General features: G+C 51.1%; 1 protein-coding gene across 3 annotated transcripts in view; it reads left to right on the forward strand.

Moving 5' to 3' along the window:
* Positions 1-20,441, forward strand: part of HIP1 (huntingtin interacting protein 1) — a 198,293-nt gene that overhangs the window by 78,689 nt on the left and 99,163 nt on the right. The window contains exon 1 of one of the 3 annotated variants that reach the window (XM_031012694.2): positions 13,094-13,286. The exons of the other annotated variants lie outside the window; for them this stretch is intronic. Coding sequence (XP_030868554.2) covers positions 13,269-13,286 — 18 coding nt within the window. The 5' untranslated portion in view covers positions 13,094-13,268. Of the gene's footprint in view, positions 1-13,093; positions 13,287-20,441 lie in introns of those variants that run through there. 3 annotated transcript variants of the gene reach the window in all.

The following is a 20,441-nucleotide window of genomic DNA, read 5'->3' on the forward strand; positions in this document are numbered from 1 at the left end:
AGTCTCGCTCTGTCACCCAGGCTGGAGTGCAGTGGTGCAATCTCAGCTCACTGCAACCTCCACCTCCTGGGTTCAAGTGATTCTCCTGCCTCAGCCTCCCGAGTAGCTGGGATTACAGGTACACGCCACCATGCCCATCTAATTTTTGTTATTTTTCATAGAGATGGGGTTTCACCATGTTGGCCAGGCTGGTCTCAAACTCCTGACCTCAGGTGATCCACCTGCCTTGGCCTCCCAAATTGCTAGGATTCCAGGTGTGAGCCACCATACCAGGCTCATATAGTGCTTTTTTTTTTTTTTTTTTGAGACGGAGTCTCGCTCTGTCGCCCAGGCTGCAGTGCAGTGGTGCAATCTCAGCTCACTGCAACCTCCGCCTCACGGGTTCAAGCGATTCTCCTGCCTCAGCCTCCCGAGTAGCTGGGACTACAGGTGCCCACCACCATGCCCAGCTAATTTTTTTGTATTTTTAGTAGAGATGGGGTTTCACCGTGTTAGCCAAGATGGTCTCGATCTCCTGACCTCGTGATCCACCCGCCTTGGCCTCCCAAAGTGCTGGGATTGCAGGCGTGAGCCACCGTAGCCAGCCCATATAGTGCTTTAATAAAAACAATCACTAACCTTTATATAACAGTAGGTATGCAGGCAATTTTCTAAATACTTTCCATAATATTAACTTAGCGTCAAAACAACCCCAAGAGGTAGCTATGATTAGCCTTGTTTTATAGACAGAGAAACTGAGGCACAGAGAAGTTGAGTGACTTGCCCAAGGCCACACGTAGAATAAGTGTTGCAGCCAGGGTTGCCGCCCAGGGCCTCCTCTGAATTTGACAGTGACCCACCCAAGGCTACACAGATAGGAAGGCAGGACTTGAACTTGGGGTTCTGATGTAAGAACCACTCTGCATTCAGCATCCCTACTTTGGCTTTAGAATCTTGGGATGTTTTTACAGTGTGAAGGATCCTTCTTTTTTTTTTTTTTTTTTTGAGATACGGAGTCTCACTCTGTCACCCAGGCTGGAATGCAGTGGCACAATCTTGGCTCACTGCAACCTCCACCTCCCGGGTTCAAGCGATTCTTCTGCCTCAGCCTCCCGAGTAGCTGGGACTATAGGTGCCCACTACCATGCCTGGCTAATTTTTGTATTTTTAGTAGAGACGGTGGTTTCACCATATTGACCAGGCTGGTCTCGAACTCCTGACCTCGTGATCGGCCTGCCTCTGCCTCCCAAAGTGCTGGGATTACAGGTGTGAGCCACTGTGCCTGGCCTCAGGTCTTTGAAGACCCTCTCACCCTCCCCCGTTTTCATGCGGACTGAGTCCCCCCATGCCCCTCCCTCCTCCTGTGTGGGCAGCTGTCTCTTGCTAAATGGCTTTGGTTGCAGAGCTCATGTCGTGGCTCTCAAAAAGAAATGTGTGGGATGAATAAGCACCTAACAATAACCCAGAATCAGTTTTTTTGTGTGATGGGGAGAGGGCTGTGTTTTCCTTTCTCTTCCCTCTTCTCCCTCCCTCTGCCCCCAAGGCCAGTAAATTGCTGCTGGCTCACAGCCGGGCCAAGCTGGCTTCCTGTAAGCCATGATAACATGGAATTAGCTTGGCTGCCACCCTCCCCAGGGCGGGGACACCAGCTCTGAGCCACTACAGGCGACTCTGAGCTGGTACTTCCTGCCCTCAGCCTGGTCCATGCTTCTGGGACACTGCTTTGGAGATAACTGGGCAGAGCCGGGTGTGGTGGCTCACGCCTGTAATCCCAGCACCTTGGGAGGCCGAGGAGTTTGAGACCAGTCTGGCCAACATGGCGAAACACCGTCTCTACTAAAAATACACAAATTAGATGGGCGTGGTGGTGTGCGCCTGTAATTCCAGCAACTTGGGAGGCTAAAACAGGAAAATCGCTTGAACCCAGGAGGTAGAGGTTTCAATGAGCCAAGATCGCACCATTGCACTCCAGCCTGGGTGACAGAGGGAGACTCTGTCTCAAAAAAAAAAAAGATAACTGGGCAGAGACACATCCCTGGACTTGTCCTCCAGTGGAGAAGCAGTGGAAAAACCTCTCCCCAGTACAAGGCTGGCAGCTCCTGAACTGGGCCATTAAGGGTGCTCCAAATTACCACTTACAGGGAGGAGCTGGCGGGCAGGGGCAGAGAGCTCTGGCAGCCTGGGGCACCCCTGAGGCGAGGTTTCCAGGCTGTTTGCTGACTCAGGGACTTGGCTGAGTGGCTCCCGTCTGTCCTGGTGCCTCTAAAAGGCCCTCTGACCCCTGCTGGCCACCCACAGCCTGCCTGGAGAGGCTTTAGAAATTCGGCAGATCTTTGCTTCCCAGAACCCGCCAGCTAATCATGGGATCCTAAGACCAAGCCAGGTGTTTTTCTTAGGGGGTCTATCTTGCAGAATGGTTAGGCTCTGGGGGTGCACCTGGCATCTCCATATAGCTCAGCCACGCTTGAAGTCACCCTTTCCCCTGTGATGTCAAATCTGTGGAAAGGGACCATGGACACCTGTGTTTAATATGGGGGGAACAGCAGTGTCAGGAGGAAAAACAGGTCTATTAATATCAGAGGCAAAGCATTCAGAGGTCTCCACCTATGCTGAACTTTTGGCCAAGGGATGGAAAATTCCAGGTGGGAGCTTGGAAATTCCCCGCGTAGGAGAAGCAGTAAGGGAAGTGCCACACTTCCTTGCTTCCTGCAGCCCTCAGCTTCAGCCAAGACCAGGCCGGGGGTTCCTGAGTCCTGGCTGTGGTTGTTCAGTTGTTCATAGTCTTGGCTACACATCACAGCCTCCTGGGGGAGGTTTAAAGTTCTGATGCCCAGGCTGATCCCAGACCCATTACATCAGAATCCCTGGGGCGGGGCCCAGGCTTCCCAGGTAATTGGAGTGTGCAGCTGGGGTGAAGAACCGCAGCCGGTAATAACAACCTCTGTTTTCCTCCACCCTCTGTCTGGCTCCTTTATTTTTGCCCTCTCAGATTCAGAGGTAGGTATGGCTGTGCATAGTGGGTGCTTGGAAAATAGTGTTCAGGGTCATTGCTGCTACTACTGCTAATAGTAATTTAGGTTCACTCAAAGGGCGAGGAGCATTGGAAAAGTGCTTTGCTATGATTTCATTTAAAAATGTTCCAGACCAGCTGCAGTGGCTCACGCCTGTAATCCCAGCACTTTGGGAGGCCAAGGCAGGCTGATCATCTGAGGTCGGGAGTTTGAGACTAGCCTGACCAACATGAAGAAACCCTGTCTCTACTAAAAATACAAAATTAGCTGGGTGTGGTGGCATATGCCTATAATCCCAGCTACTCGGGAGGCTGAGGCAGGAGAATTGCTTGAACCCAGGAGGCGGAGTTTGCGGTGAGCCGGAATCATGCCATTGCACTCCAGCCTGGGTAACAAGAGCAAAACTCTGTCTTAAAAAAAAAAAAAAGTTCCTAGCCTGGACAACTCAGTGAGACCACATCTCTAAGAAAAAAATAAAAAATAGCCAGTCATGGTGGCATGCACCTGTAGTCCCAGTGAGACCAGGTCTCACTATGTTGCCTAGACTGGCCTCAAACTCCTGAGCTCAAGCGATCCTCCCATCTTGGCCTCCCAAAGTGCTGGGATTACAGGTCTGAGTCACTGAACCTGACCCTGATTCCTCTTAATGTCCCCACTGCCTCCCATTCCCAGGGTCTGCTCTCTGGGCAGGCTGTCTCTGTGCTGCCTTCCTTCCCACAGCACGTCTCATGTCTCTCCTTGCCCCCTTCTTGAAGCCGTGGCCCCAATTCAGGCTTCTGTCTTCCTGGCTCACCTCTGCAGCCCCTGACTTCCGGCAGCTTAGGGGGTCTATCTTGCAGAATGGAAAGGTTCTGGGGGTGCACCTGGCATCCGCATATGGCTCAGCCGTGCTTGAAGTCACCCTTTCCCCTGTGACGTCAAATCTGTGGAAAGGGACCATGGACACCTGTGTTTAATATCGGGGCAACAGCAGTGTCAGGAGGAAAAACAGATCTAGTAATATCAGGGGCAGAGTGTTCAGAGGTCTCCGCTGAATCTACAGGGAGAGGGACCATAGGAGCCACCCTTTGAGGCTTGATGCTCCTCCATGACCCCACCCAGTGACTCCAACCAGCCCCAGCTACTCCAACCAGCCTCATCTACTCCAACCAGCCCCAGCTACTCCAATCAGCCCCAACTACTCCAATCAGCCCCAACTACTCCAACGAGCCCCAGCTACTCCAACCAGCCCCAACTACTCCAACCAGCTTCAGCTACTCCAACTAGTCCCAGCTACTTCAACCACTCTCAGCTACTCCATCCAGCCCTCAGCTACTCCAACCAGCCTCAGCTACTCCAACCAGCCCCAGCTACCCCAGCCAGCCTCAGCTGGAGCTCCAAAAGCCAAGAAGTGCCCAGTGCTTTGCATCTGAGTCTGTCTTTGCCTGGCTGGCCAGCATACCCCTCCCTGCATAGCAGCCTGTGCTGGCTTTCTGTGGCCTACACAGGAGGGCCTAAGGGGTCTAGCTGGAACTCCCTGCCCGGCTGGAACTCCCTCACCCTCCCTGTGTATCTGCTCAGTGAGATGGCTCTGCTTCCAGCATAGAACTCACCTGGTTCACACCACGCCTCACACTTGGTCACACTGCCACTCGTGTTCAGTCCCACTGCCCCACCTCTTCAAGCACACTGCACCCTGATCTTCCCCTTCACAGCTCCGTCCACATGTGCAAGTGCATGGTGCCTCCCTGAATGGGGACAGAACTGGCTGGTCTGTCCAGGTCCCCGCAGACCAACCAGCTGCTGCCAGGGCCAGCAGGGCCTTGGAGCAGCCATGCACACCCTGACCCAGAGCATCATGGTGAATTGCCTGAGAGCTCCGGGAGAACTTTGGTTTCTCTTTATTTGAAACTATTGTCTGTCCACTCATTCCGCCTTTCATGTGTCCCTTCCTCTGAAGGGAAGCACACTTCTGAGATGGCTTAGCAGCAGCGAAAGTCCCAAAAGCAGCCACTGGTAAACAGGACTAGAACCAGACTCCTAGATTCACAGAGGATAAAACTGAGGCTGAGGCACATGGTTTGTGCATAGTTTTTTGTTTTGTTTCGTTTTGTTTTTTGAGATGGAGTCTCTCTCTGTCGCCCAGGCTGGAGTGCAGTGGCATGATCTCTGCTCACTGCACCTTTTGCTTCCTGGGTTCAAGCGATTCTCCTGCCTCAGTCTCCCATGTAGCTGGGATTACAGGCGCATGCCACCATGTCTGGCTAATTTTTTTTTTTTTTTTTTTTTTTTTTTTAGTAGAGATGGGGTTTCGCCATATTGGCCAGGCTGGTCTCAAACTCCTGACCTCAGGTGATCTGCTCGCCTCAGCCTCCCAAAGTTCTGGGATTACAGGCAAGAGCCACCACATCTGGCCATGTTCATGCACAGTTTTGTTGGTACCAGAGTGAGAGGGGTACTCGGAGCCTCTAAGCCCTCCCTCTTAGGAGGCCCTGGCCCTTTCCTAACCAGGAGGGTCCACTTCCAGGCAACTTATGTAGTGGGCTATGCTCCTGGGCCCTGTGGGATCTGCCGCCCTCTCCTGTCTGACATTGGTCCTGGAGGCGGCCTGATGATTGCAGAGCACTTGACCTTTCCTGGCTCTAAGTGGCACTGCAGGCCTCACCTCATCACTCATTTATGCTACAGCTCTCAGGGTTCCCCAGGGGCAGCTCCAACATCCCCAGCTGTTGTCCAGAGAGTGCCATGGGGCAGACATATCCCAGCAGATGGCCTCGCTCCTAAAAGGCTGACAAATTGTCAACCAAAAGTGATCTCAGCCCTTGCTGTGCCAAGTGGACCCCTGGGGAAAGGGGGCCATGGATATGGGAGGAAGCAAGGAACAGGCAGGCGGATGACCGGTCGTGGTTACTCCCTGCAAGACCCCGGGCAAGCCACTAATGTCTCTCTATCTCAGTGTCCATATTGGTGAAGCTCGCTGGGAGCATCAGAGAGGACAGCACAGGCAGAATATCTGGCCATGCCCCCTGGCACACTGCAGGTGAGTGCCTTGCACTTGTAGACCCTGTGGTCAGCAAAGCACTGCACAGCTGCTCATTAGATTTAATGACTGTGGCCAGGCGAGGTGGCTCACGCTCGTAATCCCAGCACTTTGGGAGGCCGAGATGAGTGGATCACCTGAGGTCAGGAGTTCGACGCCAGCCTGGTCAACATGGTGAAACCCCGTCTCTACTAAAAATACACACACACAAAATTAGCCGGGCGTGGTGGCGGGTGCCTGTAATCCCAGCTACTTGGGAGACTGAGGTGGGAGAATCGTTTGAACCCGGGAGGTGGAGGTTGCAGTGAGCTGAGATTGCACCACTGCACTCCAGCCTGGGTAACAGAGCGAGACTCTATCTCAAAAAAAAAAAATTCATTTTAGATTCAGGGGGTACATGTGCAGGTTTGTTACATGGGTATATTGTGTGATGCTAAGGTTTGGGATTCTAATGATCCATCATCCGGATAGTGAGCACAGTACCCAATAGGTAGTTTTTCAACACTTGTCCCCCTCCTCCCTTTTGGAGTCCCCAGTGTCTGTTGTTCCCATCTTTATGTCCACTTGCACCCAATGTTGAGCTCCCACTTATGAGGGAGAACATGCAGTATTTGGTTTTCTGTTTCTGTGTTAATTCACTTAGGATAATGGCCTTCAGCTGCATCCATGTTGCTGCAAAGGACATGATTTCATTCTTTTTTATGGCTGCATAATATTCCTTGTTGGATATGTACCACCTTTTCCTTATCTAACCCACTGTTGATGGGCACCTGGGTTGATGCCATGTCTTTACTATTGTGAATAGTGCTTTGATGAACATACGAGTGCAGGTGTCTTTTTGGCAGAATGATCTATTTTCCTTTGGGTAGCTACCCAGTAATGGAATTGCCAGGTCAAATGGTAGTTCTGTTTTTAGTTCTAAAAGAAACAATCCAGGCCGGGTGCAGTGGCTCACATCTGTAATTCCAGCACTTTGGGAGGCCGAGGCAGGCAGATCACCTGAGGTCAGGAGTTTGAGACCAGCCTGGCCCACATGGTGAAACCCCATCTCTACTAAAAATACAAAAATTAGCTGGGTGTGGTGGTGCATGCCTGTAATCCCAGATACTCGGGAGGCTGAGGCAGGAGAATCGCTTGAACCCGGGAGTTGGAGGTTGCAGTGAGCCAAGATTGCACCATTGCACTCCAGCCTGGGGAACAAGAGTGAAACTTCGTCTCAAAAAATAATAATAAAATAAATTAAAAATAAAAAATAAAAGAAAATAAACAATCCTTGTAAAGTGCTTGTCATAGTGCCTGGCACTATGCTAAGAACATGATCAATGTTATCTGTTATTATGATTCATAGCATGACACAGTGCCCCCTCTCCCACCAGCAACACCCACCTTCCTAGTTCCTGAGTGACGCTGCACCTTTCAGGTATCCTGAACTAAGCCCTAGGTCTAGGAATTTGTGTGTTTCCTGAGGGTGTAATCATGCCCCCAGAAAGAGAGGCAGCAAAAGGCTTTTCTCATTTGAGTCAAAGTGAAGGTTCCTGGATTTGTTGAAAAAGTCCATCTCCTGTCCAAGGCAAGCCCGGTGAGAATGCTCTGTGCCAGAGCCACCAGGATCACAGCCCGGCTGGGATCTCACTCACCCTGGCTAAGGCTTTGCTTGCAGGCGTTCCCATGTGGAGATGAGGAATCACTCAGCTAGTGTTGGTTGATGAATGTCCTCCACAGCTCAGCTGGGCATGGTCAGTGACTCTAGCTCCTCCCCCGCACCATAAAACCTACGTATTTGCTGTCATTTTAATGACAATGACTACTGTTATCCTGGCTTTTTATTCTTTTTTTTTTCTTACATTTAATCTTTTAAAAAATTATCTTAGCCAGGGCCAGTGTCTCACACCTGTAATCTCAGCACTTTGGGAGGCTGAGGCAGGCAGATCACCTGAGGTCAGGTGTTCAAGACCAGCCTGGCCAACATGGTGAAGCCCCATCTCTACTAAAAATACAAAAGTTTGCCGAGCATGGTGGTGCATACCTGTAATCCGAGCTACTTGGGAAGCTGAGGCAGGAGAATCGCTTGAACCTGGGAGGCGGAGGTTGCAGTGAGCTGAGACTGTGCCATTGCACTCCAGCCTGGCAACAAGAGTGAAATTCCATCTCAAAAACAAAACAAAACAAAACAAAACAAAATTATCCAGAAGCTTCCAAGAGCTAGCCACCAAGTAAGCTGAGAGACAGGTGTGTGGAGCCAAGAGCCAGCCACCCACTGTGCTGGGTGCTTTATATACATGGGCTTACTTAATTCTTACATTGACCCTGGGAGGAATAATGTTTATTAGCCTGTTTTTCAGGTAAGGAAACTGAAATTCAGAGAGGTTAAGGACCTTGCTCATATCTAGAAAGAAATGGAGCCAGAATTCAACTTGAGATCTGTCTGCCTCCAGGGCCTACCCATACTTTCTTATTTCTGTTTTGGTTTTGTTTGTTTGTTTGTTTGAGACAGAGTCTTACTTTGTTACCCAGGCTGGAGTGCAGCAGCGGGATCTTGGCTCACTGCAACCTCCGCCTCCCAGGGCCAAGTGATTCTCCTGTCTCAACCTCTCGAGTAGCCGAGATTACAGGTGCCTGCCACCATGCCCAGCTAATTTTTGTATTTTTAGTACAGACGGGGTTTCACCATGCTGGCCAGGCTAGTCTCGAACTCCTGACCTCAAGTGGTCCACCCACCTGGGCCTCCCAAAGTTCTGGGATTATAGGTGTGAGCCACCGCGCCCGGCCATACCCTATTATTTCTTTTAATAGCCGTCACTATTATGCAGGTAATAACATTTCATTACATTCTCCTTATAAAAATTAAAACACTGTAGGCAAAGTTACAGAACCTTTGGACTAACCCTTCCCATCCCACTGCCCTTCCCAGGTCTCATCCATGCACTCTTCCACAATACCTGCAAAATACACATTGTAATAATAATACCCATTCTACGCCTTTCCTGACTTAAAAAAATTCTTTTAAATGGAAATAGAGATGGGGTCTCACTATGTTGCCTAGGCTGGTCTCGAACTCCTGGGCTCAAGCAGTCCTCCTGCCTTGGCCTCCTAAAGTGCTAGGATTACAGGCATGAGCCACCACAACTGGCCCCTTTCCTGACTTTTTAAGGGTCAAATGAAATAATGAGTAAAAATACCTTTTGTAAACGTTACAGCCCTCTGTAGACACCTACTGCTAGCATTAGCATAGTAACATATGTTACTTAAGGCCCTTTCATAAGCAATATTTTTTGTCTTAAATATCATTACTGGGAATTAATGGACTTCTATGCCTCTAAAGGAGGCTGTAAAGCCTTGCCAGAGTCTGGCAGTGAAAACCTCAGTGTGGTCTTTAGGGCTAGGCTGCAGAATCTCGACTCACCAATAGGTGTCAGCCTCTACCAAGACACGCCCACCTCACCTTCTGTACGAATGATGTCAAAGAACTGAGAGCCTTCTAGGCCTGTTGTGTGCTTTTCAGTGGATGTTAAACGTGGAGTGCTGTGGGGTTGGAATTCCGGCTGGAAGTAAGGGCCAGGGCACTCAAGATGCAAAGACCAGTGAGGCCAACTTTGGCCTGAGTTTGCTCACAGATGAGCCAGGTAGTCCTGGGCTCAGACCCTCCCATCCTAGGGAAATGCAGGCTGTGCTCAAGGCTGTCTATTGTGGGAAGGGACTCCCAAGGGACTGGCTGTGTCCGATGGGTCAGGGAAGGTAACATTTGAGGTCAGTCCTGAAGGATGAGAAAGACACTTCTAAGCTCAGGAAGAGGGAAGGACCTTCCAGGAGCATCCTGGGCACAGATGAGCAGTTTGATGGATGGGCAGGGTGGGAGGATGAGAGAGGATAGACAAGAATGGGGGCAGATATGTCTATAGCATTGAGAACCAAATGAACCATAGAAGGGTTTTGTTTTGTTTTGTTTTGAGACAGAGTCTCACTCTGTGGCCCAAGCTGGAGTGCAGTGGTGCGATCTCGGCTCACTGCAACCTCTGTCTCCCGTGTTCACGTGATTCTCCTGCCTCAACCTCCTGACTAGATGGGATTACAGGCATGCGCCACCACTCCTGGATATTTTTGTATTTTTAGTAGAGACGGTTTCACCATGTTGGCCAAGCTGGTCTAGAATCCTGGCCTCAAGCAATCCTCCCACCTCAGCCTCCCAAAGTGCTGAGATTACAGGCATGAGCCACTGCACCTGGCCTGTTGTTTTTTTCTTTTTTTCTATTTGGAATGGGCTGGCCAGTAGGGAGTCACAATTAGATGTGTATACGATGAATTGGACAGGAAGAGACTGAAGGCAGAGGCTGTTGTCGAAAGTCTTATCCAGGGAAGGAATAGTCAATAAGACATAGATTGGAAGCTACTTGCAAGAAAGAATCGCAGGGATGTGGGACCTGATTAGATGGAGTGGGAGCGGGGATTGTTGCTGGAGGAATTAAGGCTGCCTTTGAAGTTTCCAGCTTAACCAGCTCAGTGGAGGTAGAACCATTAGTTGAGCCAGAAAACAGGAGGAAGAACAGATTGTGAACGTAGAGAAACAGTCGGGCGCAGTGGCTCACGCCTGTAATCCCAGCACTTTGGGAGGCTGAGGTCGGGAGTTCGAGATCAGCCTGACCAACATGGAGAAACCCCGTCTCTACTATAAATACAAAATTAGCCGGGGCCGGGCATGGTGGCACATGCCTGTAATCCGAACTACTCAGGAGGCTGAGGCAGGCGAATTTCTTGAACCCAGGAGGCAGAGGTTGTGGTGAGCTGAGATCGCACCATTGCACTCCAGCCTGGGCAACAAGTGTGAGACTTTGTCTCAAAGAAAAAAAAAAGAAACAAGGAGCAAATAAAAAAGAAAGAAAAAGAAAACCAAAAAAGAAAAAACAAATAAAATAGAGGGAAGACTGAGCATGGTGGCTCACACCTGTAATCCCAGCACTTTGGGAGGCTGAGACAGGTGGATTGCTTGAGTCCAGGAGTTCTCAAACTCCTGAAGGGACCAGTCTGTACAACATAGCAAGACCCTATTCTCACTCTGCCACCCAGGCTAGAGTGCAGTGGTGTGATCTTGGCCCTCTGCAACCTCTGCCTCCCATGCTCAAGCGATTCTCCTGCCTCACCCTATCGAGTGGCTGGGATTACAGGTGTGCACCATCATGACCAGCTAATTTTTGTATTTTTAGTAGAGACGGGGTTTCGCCATGTTACCCAGCTGGTCTCAAACTCCTGGCCTCAAGTGATCCACCTGCCTCAGCCTCCCAAAGTGCTGGGATTAGAGGCATGAACCACCAAGCCCAAGATATTATTTCTTATATCTTGATGTTCTCACATACCCCTAGGAGGCAGGCAGATAGAGTCCCAATTTCATTGATAAGAACTCAGCTTTGACAGGAAGGGGCTGTGATAGGGCAAGCCCAGCAGGTCCTGGGGCCATGATAGGAGATGCCTTCTCCTCGGGGCCCCTTCATGTGGGTGCAGAGGTCGGCCTTGCAGCTGTTCTGGATCCCATCACCTGTTCATTATTTTTTATTATTATTATTATTATTATTATTATTATTATTATTATTATTATTATTGAGATGGAGTCTCCTTCTGTCATCCAGGCTGGAGCACAGTGGTGTGATCTTGGCTCATTGCAACCTCTGCCTCCCAGGTTCAAGCGATTCTCCTGCCTCAGCCTCCCGAGTAGCTGGGACTATAGGCGCACACCACCCCACCCGGCTAATTTTTGTATTTTTAGTAGAGACGGGAGTTTCGTCATTTTGGCCAGGCTGGTCTTGAACTCCTGGCCTCAAGCAATCTGCCTGCCTCAGCCTCCCAAAGTGCTGGGATTACAGGCCTAAAGTGCTGGGATTACAGGTGTGAGCCCGCCGGGAGCCAGGCCCACCTGTTCATTATTTTAAAAGCCCTAACTTCATGGTTGCCCCGTGGCAGCATGGGAAGCCCTTCTGGGCTTGGGCTGGATGGTCCTTACTGAAGTCTGCCCTGCCCCCCAGTCCCTGCCGGGTGTGTGACCTGGGGCACCTCCCTCTCCCTCTCTGGATCTCAGTTTCCTCTCCGTATAAAGTGGGGTTGATCTAGGTGGACTCTCAGGTCCCTGCTGCATCCAAAACTTTACTGCCATCTGATTTTGGGGGGACAGACTGTGTTGAAACTATAGGCTTGGATGGCCATGCTTTTTCTGGAGAACTTGCCCCAAAGGAGCATTTGCCAGGAGACCTTTTGAGGCCACCAGCTGTGTCTACTGCAGAGGGGAATGTCTGCCTTGCATTTCGGCACCGAATAAGGAAAGGGACATCGGGATTCTGGCTTGAGAGAAAGGAGCTCCCAGCTCAGGGCAGACATCATTTAGGAACCACGGAGCCAATTTCCCTCACTCCAGGAAGGGCTGGCTGTGGCTCACGTGGGAGGGGGACGCTCAGAGCCTTCCTGGGGATACCTGTTCCACTTCCTCCCAATTGCCCATCTGTTTGGAGACCCCAGACTCGTTCGGGAGGCCCCTCCAGATTAGCCGCAGGAGGCAAACAACTGGCCGTGAATTCCCCCTTTGTCCAGGGAAGCCAAGTGGGGAGGGGCCGAGCGGACCCCCTGCCCCCACTGGAATGTCGGCCTCCTGCGCCCCCCATCTGTCCCTCCTTTTTCACCACCTCCCCTGCTCACTTCCTGAGTCCCACTGATCCCACCACCAAAACACACGCATGCATGCACACGCACGCCTGCACACACACGCGGGCGCACACACACACACACGCTTCCTGGCGGGCCGGCGGCCTCTCGCTCCGGGATCGGCGATCCCCGCCACCGGGAACTCTGGGGAGAAGCCACCTTTTGTTATTCAAATCACACCCTCGCCGTGCGAGCCCGGGGGCCGCGGGATCGGGCCCGGGAACCCGCCTCCCGGTCTCCCCTCGCGCCCCCGCCAGCTGATTCCGGGATTTCCCGGTCCCCGGGGGCTCAGGCGCGCCGGTCTCTGCCGGCGGGGCCGCGCCTCCCCCGCCCCCGGCGCGCGCTGCGGCTCCGCGCCCGCCCCCCTCCCCCTCCCCCTCGCCGCCTCCCCTCCCCCTCCCCTTCCTTTCTCCGGTCCAGCCTCGGTGCCGCCGCCGCCGCCGCCGCCTGCCCCGGTCCGCGGGGGCCCTGCCGGCCGCCCTCCCCGCAGCATGGCACCCTCGGGGCGCGATTAGCCGGGAGCAGCTTTGGGGGAAGCGGGATCTCCAGGGGTGGGGGGGTGCCCCGCAGCCTCGGTCATGGATGTGAGCAAGATGGTAAGTGTGAGCAGGGGCTTTGCCCCGAGCCCCCTCCCCACACCCCCAGCCCTGGCGCCCTCCCTTCTCCCCCTCCTAGCCGGCGCGATCCATTGAAAGTTTCTGGATTGTTGATCCTGCCTGTTGGCCCCAACTCCAGGCGTGCCGGAGGAGGGAGCCGGGCCAGGATTCTGGAGGCGGCTGGCCGGCCGGGATGGGCTCTCGCTTTCCCGCCGCGCCGCCGCCGGGCTGCCCGGGAGATCGCGCTGGACTCCAGGGACTGGGCTGCGGGGCTTGCCGCCCACCTCGGGAGACCTGCCGGACGGGAGGGAGGGCAGCGCCGCCGGAAGGGGCTTGTACCGTGCCCTCCGGAGCGCCCTGCCCGCACACCTACAGGAGATCGATGGGAAGATGTGTGGGGCTGAGCCCGTGGGCAGGGAGGCACAGGTGGCGCTGGGAGGACAGTGAGAAGCCAGGGTTTCAACCATCCTAGGAAGTGAGGGGGCAGGAATGGAGCCCTTGGCAGAGACGGGGGAGGTTCTAGGTTGGCCACTTGGGAACCCCAGCTTCAGTGGGCCTGAGGTGCAGCCAACACCTTCGCCTCCTAAGCATGACTCCGCCTTTCCTTTAGAAATGGGCTCCTCTGGAGGGGTCTGTGCCCTCCCCCAGAGCAGCCCTCCACCCCCACCTCCACCGCGAATACAGTAGGATCTTGAAGAAATCATTGCTTATTGATTGAGACCAAGGAGCAGCCTTCAGCCGGTACCAGGATGTGATTTGGGGGATTCTGATGGGAGGGGGGTTCGCAGGGAGCGCTTGGAGGCCCGGAAACTGCAGGTTTTCCCAGGGGTCTTGATTGGCTGTCACTCTGAATGGAGATTTAAGGGTGCCCTTGCCATCTCAATCACCCTGACCCCGAGTTTAGACCAGGGTGCTGTCCCTACCGTCCAGCCTTGCAACCCTCAAGGGCTTGTGTGTCAGGCGGGTCTTGGGAGGGGGGAGGCAATCAGGGCTTTCGAGGAAAGGAGCTGTCGTGGGCTGTGTGTGTGTGTGTGTGTATGTGTGTGTGGGGGGGGGGGGTCTGGGTCTGCCCTTGCCATAGAGATGAGGAGGTACTAGAATTTGAGTTTATCTTGTTCAGAATTATATTACTTTTCCCCAGAGGGTGCCGTTTCGAGGCAACCAAGGGAGGTTGGTTCTCTGCCCGGCCCTGGCCTTTGGCACTCTGTCTTGGCTAGGAGACAATGGGATGGGGGCTGATGACAGGGGAGAGTCCTATTCTATGGCCTGCATCAGTCTCAGACTGACTGAGCATTGCCCCTGGGGTTGGGGGCTGCGTGAGGGGCTTCATGTCTTTATTTGGGTTCCCATCTTTATTTGGAGAGAAATACCTGTTCATGGTTGGGCAGTGAGTGCCCAGAGGTTGGACCAGCATTCCTTGTCTGTCTGCCATGAAAGCTCACTTTCTTTGGGCATGTATTAGAACTCCCTCTCAAAAAAAAAAAAAAAAAAAAATCCTCTCTGCAGCTATGGGGGTGGAGATGTAGAAAACTAAGCAGTAGTTCTTTCCTAGAGGTGTCTGAGCAAGACCAGAAGACTCATCTGTCTGGGCTATGATTAGGAGGTTGAGGGATCTGAAGCTTCGAAACTCTACTTTAGTCCAATGGCCACTAAACCAAATCACCCTTGAGCATCCTCCCAGCCCTGCACCCAGGTTCCCTGCAAAGCTTGGCCTGCAAGGACCAGCTTATAGGACTCAGGGACCTCTGTCCATCCATCCCTCATTAATCAACAGCATTTATTTAATTCTCATAATTTCTATAGCAAGTGCTGGGTAAAGAATACAAAGAAACATCATCGAAGGCCTCCCTCCCTGCTTCTCAAGGCCCTTAGCATGAAAGTGAAGGATCCAGAGAGATACAGGCCGACTCAACAGTTAGCTATCAATACAGGCCTGGATCAGAAGGCCAAAGCTTTGAGGACCATGGGGGTCTGAGAAGGGACTGGAGTGCAGAGTTCAGAAGGAAGACCAAGACCTCAGTTGGCCCTTGGAGGTTGGGTGGGGTAGGCATTGCCTGTTGGGAGAATCGCAGGAAGAGGATGGGCAGAGTCCATTGGGTGAGGCTGAAGACATTTGGCTGGTACAGAGGTTTGAAATCAGGAAACATCGAGATGGTTGTTTGGGGCCAGACCAGCAAGTCCCTGAATGCCAACCAAGGCATTTTGACCCTGGCCCGTAAGCACTGGGAAACCTCTGGAGAATTCTGAGCCCTGGGGAGGTGCATCTATTGCCTCTTTCCTCTTTTAGCTTGGGGTCCAAACAACAGTGATATTAGATTCTCATTAATCATTGAGCAGCCAAGCGCCCAATCCAGAAACAATCGTCTGCAGCTCTTTGTAAAGAGCACAGACCTGTGCCTGTGTAGCAAGGAGAACCTTACCCACCCTGGGGAATTGGTGTCTGCTTTTCATTCCTGCAAGAGGCCAAAAGTACTTTCTGTTCTGGCCATTAAATTCCCATCTCTGGTTTGAAGTCCTCGCTCTGGGGGCCTTTGGCTGCAGGCTCGACCTCAAACGCAGCCTTTCAGGAACATCCTTGACAGAGTCCAGTGTCAGCCTTGGAGGTTTCTCCTGCTTACGCAGAGTGAGAAAAAGCAGATTATAGTTTACCTGATTCTGCGTGATTTTTTTTTTTTTGAGACAGAGTCTCGCTGTGTCACTCAGGCTGGAGTGCAGTGGCGCAGTCTCGGCTCACTGCACCCTCTGCCTCTCGGGTTCAGGCGATTCTCGTGCCTCAGCTTCCCTAGTAGCTGGGACTACAGGCGCGCGCCCCCAGCACTACCATGCCCAGCTAATTTTTGTATTTTTAGTAGAGACAGAGTTTCACCATGTTGGCCAGGCTGGTCTCAAACTCCCGGGCCCAAGCAATCCACCCACCTCAGCCTCCCAAAGTGCTAGAATTACAGGCGTGAGCCACCACACCTGGCCTCTGCATGATTTTTTTTTTTTTTTTTTTTTTTTGAGACAGGGTCTTGTTCTGTTGCCCAGTCTGGAGTGCAGTGGCGCATTCTCAGCTCATTTGCAACCTCCGCCTTCCAGGTTCAAGCGATCCTCCCTACCTCAGCCTCCTGGGTAGCTGGGATTACAGGCGCACACCACTACACCCAGCTAATTTTTGTATTTTTTGCAGAGACGGAGTTTTGCCATGTTGCCCAGGCTGGTGTCGAACTCCTGGACTCAAGCAATCTACCCACCTAAGCCTCCCAAACTGCTGGGATTATAGGTGTGAGCCACTGTACATTGCGTCCCTGCATGATTTTTAGCAAGTTTCTTCTGTAACCTCTTACCCTCATCTGTATCATGAACATAATAATAGAGAAGGTTGGAAATAATCCTTTTAAGGCATAGAAGCTGGAGTAGTAAATCTTCCATACACCTAGTGGCTGTTCTTTTTTTTTTTTTTTTTTGAGATGGAGTCTCGCTCTGTCACCCAGGCTGGAGTGCAGTGGCACGATCTCAGCTCACCACCACCTCCGCCTCCTGGGTTCAAGCGATTCTCCTGCCTTAGCCTCCCGAGTAGCTGGGATTACAGGTGCCCGCCACCATGCCCGACTAATTTGGCTGTTCTGATAATGATCTCTCGTCTCATCTGGGCCTAAGGTGACTCTTGATTTCCCTCTCATGCTTTGCTTTTTTGATTGGCCTGCAGAGCTGAGCACAGGCTGTATTTCAGTTGACAGCTCTTGGGGCTAATTCTCCCAGGCCTGGTGATTTTTGTGAATGAGGGTACACATGACTGGAGACAGTAGATTTACCAGCTGCTGCGACCCATGAATTTTTGATGACATCAGATATCTGCCCAAGGGAGAGCTGGTTTAACCCTGCACTCAGGGATAAAGTGCAGATGCCTTTTAGGGGTTGATGATGGAGGGTATGCCTTTCACTAAACACACAGAATGCACAGTACTGTAATTTGGGAAATAGAGTCAACACTATCAATTATTACCAAAGAACATAACGTTTACATAACAATTTATATTTGTGTGGTGCTTTACAGTATACACGGCATTTTGTTTCCTTTTTTTTTTTTTTAGAGATAGGGTCTCACTCTGTCACCTAGCCTGGAGTGCAGTGGCACAATTATAGCTGACTCTAGCCTCGAACTCCTGGGCTGAAGCTATTGTCTCACCTCTGCCTCCTGAGTAGCTAGGACCACAGACATAAGCCACCAAGCGAGGCTAATTTTTATTTTATTTATTTATTTACTTTTGTAGAGACGGGGTCTTCTGTGTTGCCCAGGCTGGTTTTGAACTCCTGGCCTCAAGTGATCCTCCTGCCTCAGCGTCCCAAAGTGCTGAGATTACAGGCATGAGCCACCACACCTGGCCTATATAAAAGCATTTTCACACTTGTTCTCACTGCAACCCCATGAGGAAGGCAGGGCAGAAGTGATTAGCCACGTTTTACAGAAAATTAGTTCAGAAAAGTGACATCTGATATTCCATACCGGGGTTAGAACCAGGTCTTGTATCCAGTTCTCTGACAGTCAAAGTATGCACTATAGCGATATAATAAATAAAAGGTGATGAAAAAGATTTAGTGACTAGATTCTAGAATGGACACAAGTTAATTTCAAAAGATGAGCTGGGGGTCGTGGCCTTTGGCCTCTGGGTTCCTAGGGGAGAAGACTTAGGAAAGAAGGATGAGTGTCTATATGTGGACTCTGAGCCTCGTAAATCCCCTCTATCTGTTTTTGTTGGTTTTCTTTTTTAGAGACAAGGTCTCACTCTGTTGTCAAGGCTGGGGTGCAGTGGTGCGATCACAGCTCACTGCAGCCTCGAACTCCTAGGCTCAAGCAATCCTCCCATCTCGGCCTCCCAAGTAGCTGGGACAACAGGCAGGCACCACCACCATGTTTGACTGCCTTTTTTTATTTTTGGTAGAGACGAGGTTTTGATATGTTGCCCAGTATGGTCTAGAACTCCTGGGCTCAGGCGATTCTCCCACCTCAGCCTCCCAAATTGCTGGGATTACAGGCGTGAGCCACTGTGCCCTGCTCCCTATAGCCCTATAGCTGTTTTTAAAATTCAGGAGTTTCTTCCTGAATCTCACTGCTTCCTCAAATTTGAGACACCTGACTTACCCAGCAGGCCAATGAGAGGGGTGGAAAGAAGGTATTTCAGATGTTCTGAGTAAATGATATTGATGGCAGAGCGGAAAAGACTTCTGGTCAACCTGTTGTTGCTGCTGGTATCACATGTATTTGCTGGGTTGGAGGAGGGATGTGGTAGAAGTTAAATGCCCAACTGGAGAGATCGCTGTGCAAAATGATGCCAAGGACTGATGGGTGACCTGCCCAGCAAACAGAGCAGCGTTTTCAGCCCTGGGCCACAAAATCCATTTAGTGGGCTTCAGCCAGCATATGAAAGAGTGAAATAGACCAGGTGCGCGGTGGCTCACGCTTGTAATCCCAGCACTTTGAGAGGCCAAGGCGGGAGGATCAACTAAGGTCAGGAGTTAGAGACCAGTCTGGCTAACATGGTGAAACCCATCTCTACTAAAAATACAAAAATTAGCCGGGTGAGGCAGCACACGCCTGTAATCCCAGCTACTCGGGAGGCTGAGGCAGGAGAATTGCTTGAACCCGGGAAGCAGAGGTTGCAGTGAGCTGAGATCACACCACTGCACTCCAGCCTGGGCAACAGAGCAAGAGACCATCTCAAAAAAATAAAAACAAGAGTGAAATAGATGAGAAAACATCCAGGTATATTCCACGTGAGAGGGTAAGCATTAGATCATGAAACTGATTTTGGTTGTATCTTATGCATGCACATGAGTAAGTACTGGGTGGCCCTGTAAAATGTATTTTTTTTTTCTTCAACTTTTAAGTTCAGGGGTACATGTGCAGGTCTGTGACATAGGTAAACACGTGCCATGCTGGTTTGCTGCACAGATCAACCCATCACCTACGTGTTAAGCCCAACATCCATTAGATATTCCTCCTGATGCTCTCCCTCCCCACCCTCTGACAGACCCCAGTGTGCATTATTCCCTGCCACGTGTCCATGTGTTCTCATCACTCAGGTCCTACTTATAAGTGAGAACATGCGGTGTTTCGTTTTCTGTTCCTGTGTCATTTTGCTGAGGATAACAGCTTCCAGCTCCATCCATGTCCCTGCAAAGGACATAATCTTGTTCCTTTTTATGGCTGCAGAGTATTCCATGGTGTATGTGTACCACAGTAAAATGTGTTTTTTACTACGGTCAGTTGCGTAGTCCATTTGCGCTGCTTTAACAATATCTGAGACCTGGTAATTTATAAAGAATGGAAATTACACAGGCACAGTGGCTCACACCTGTAATCCCAGCACTTTGGGAGGTTGAGGCAGGAGGATCACTTGAGCCCAAGAGTTTGAGACCAGCCTGGGCAACATAGTGAGACCCTGTCTCTACAAAAAAAAAAAAAAGAAAGAAAGAAAAAATTAGCCAGGCATGGTGGTGTGTGCCTGTAATCTCAGCTACTCAGGAGGCTGAGCCCAAAAGGTCAGGGTTGCAGTGAGCTATGATAACACCACTGCACTCCAGCCTGGGTGGCAGAGTGAGATCTTTTCTCTAAAAAAAATTGCTTAAGAGAAAAGAATTTTTGGTTTACCATTTGTGGATTACTATCTTTCATTGTCACTGATCACTAAGATTTTATCCCACCAAGATGAGGTTCCATTCAATTCACTCACATACTGAATACCCCCTTTTTATGTAGGCCCTTGGGTGAGGACGTTAAGATATGAAAGGATCCAGGGCTGAGGATGGCTGAGTCCTTGTCTGTCGAAAAGGCTTACAGAGTTGAAAGAGAGATTTCCTTGAAATGCACCAAGGGCGACCACGCATCAATAGACATTTGCAATTGACAGAACAATCTCACCTGGATTATTTTCTTCCTCACAGCGGCCTTGTGAAGCAGGATTTAGTGTCCTACGAGCACCTGTCTTCGGAGGCCCCTCCGAGTTGCACTTCTGGTCAGGGGCTAAGTCCAGATGCAAACATGGGTTTTAAGACAGCCCTTCCCACAGTGCTTTTCTGCCCCCATCACACTATCTCTCCCTCCCACTTCCCCATTTCCTGCCGTCTTTCCCCTACTCCAATCTCCCCCGCAACACACGCGCAGCTGGGTGAGTT

The sequence above is a fragment of the Gorilla gorilla genome, chromosome 6 (assembly GCF_029281585.2).
Source record: "Gorilla gorilla gorilla isolate KB3781 chromosome 6, NHGRI_mGorGor1-v2.1_pri, whole genome shotgun sequence".
In the NCBI taxonomy this organism is placed as follows: Eukaryota; Metazoa; Chordata; class Mammalia; order Primates; family Hominidae; genus Gorilla; species Gorilla gorilla.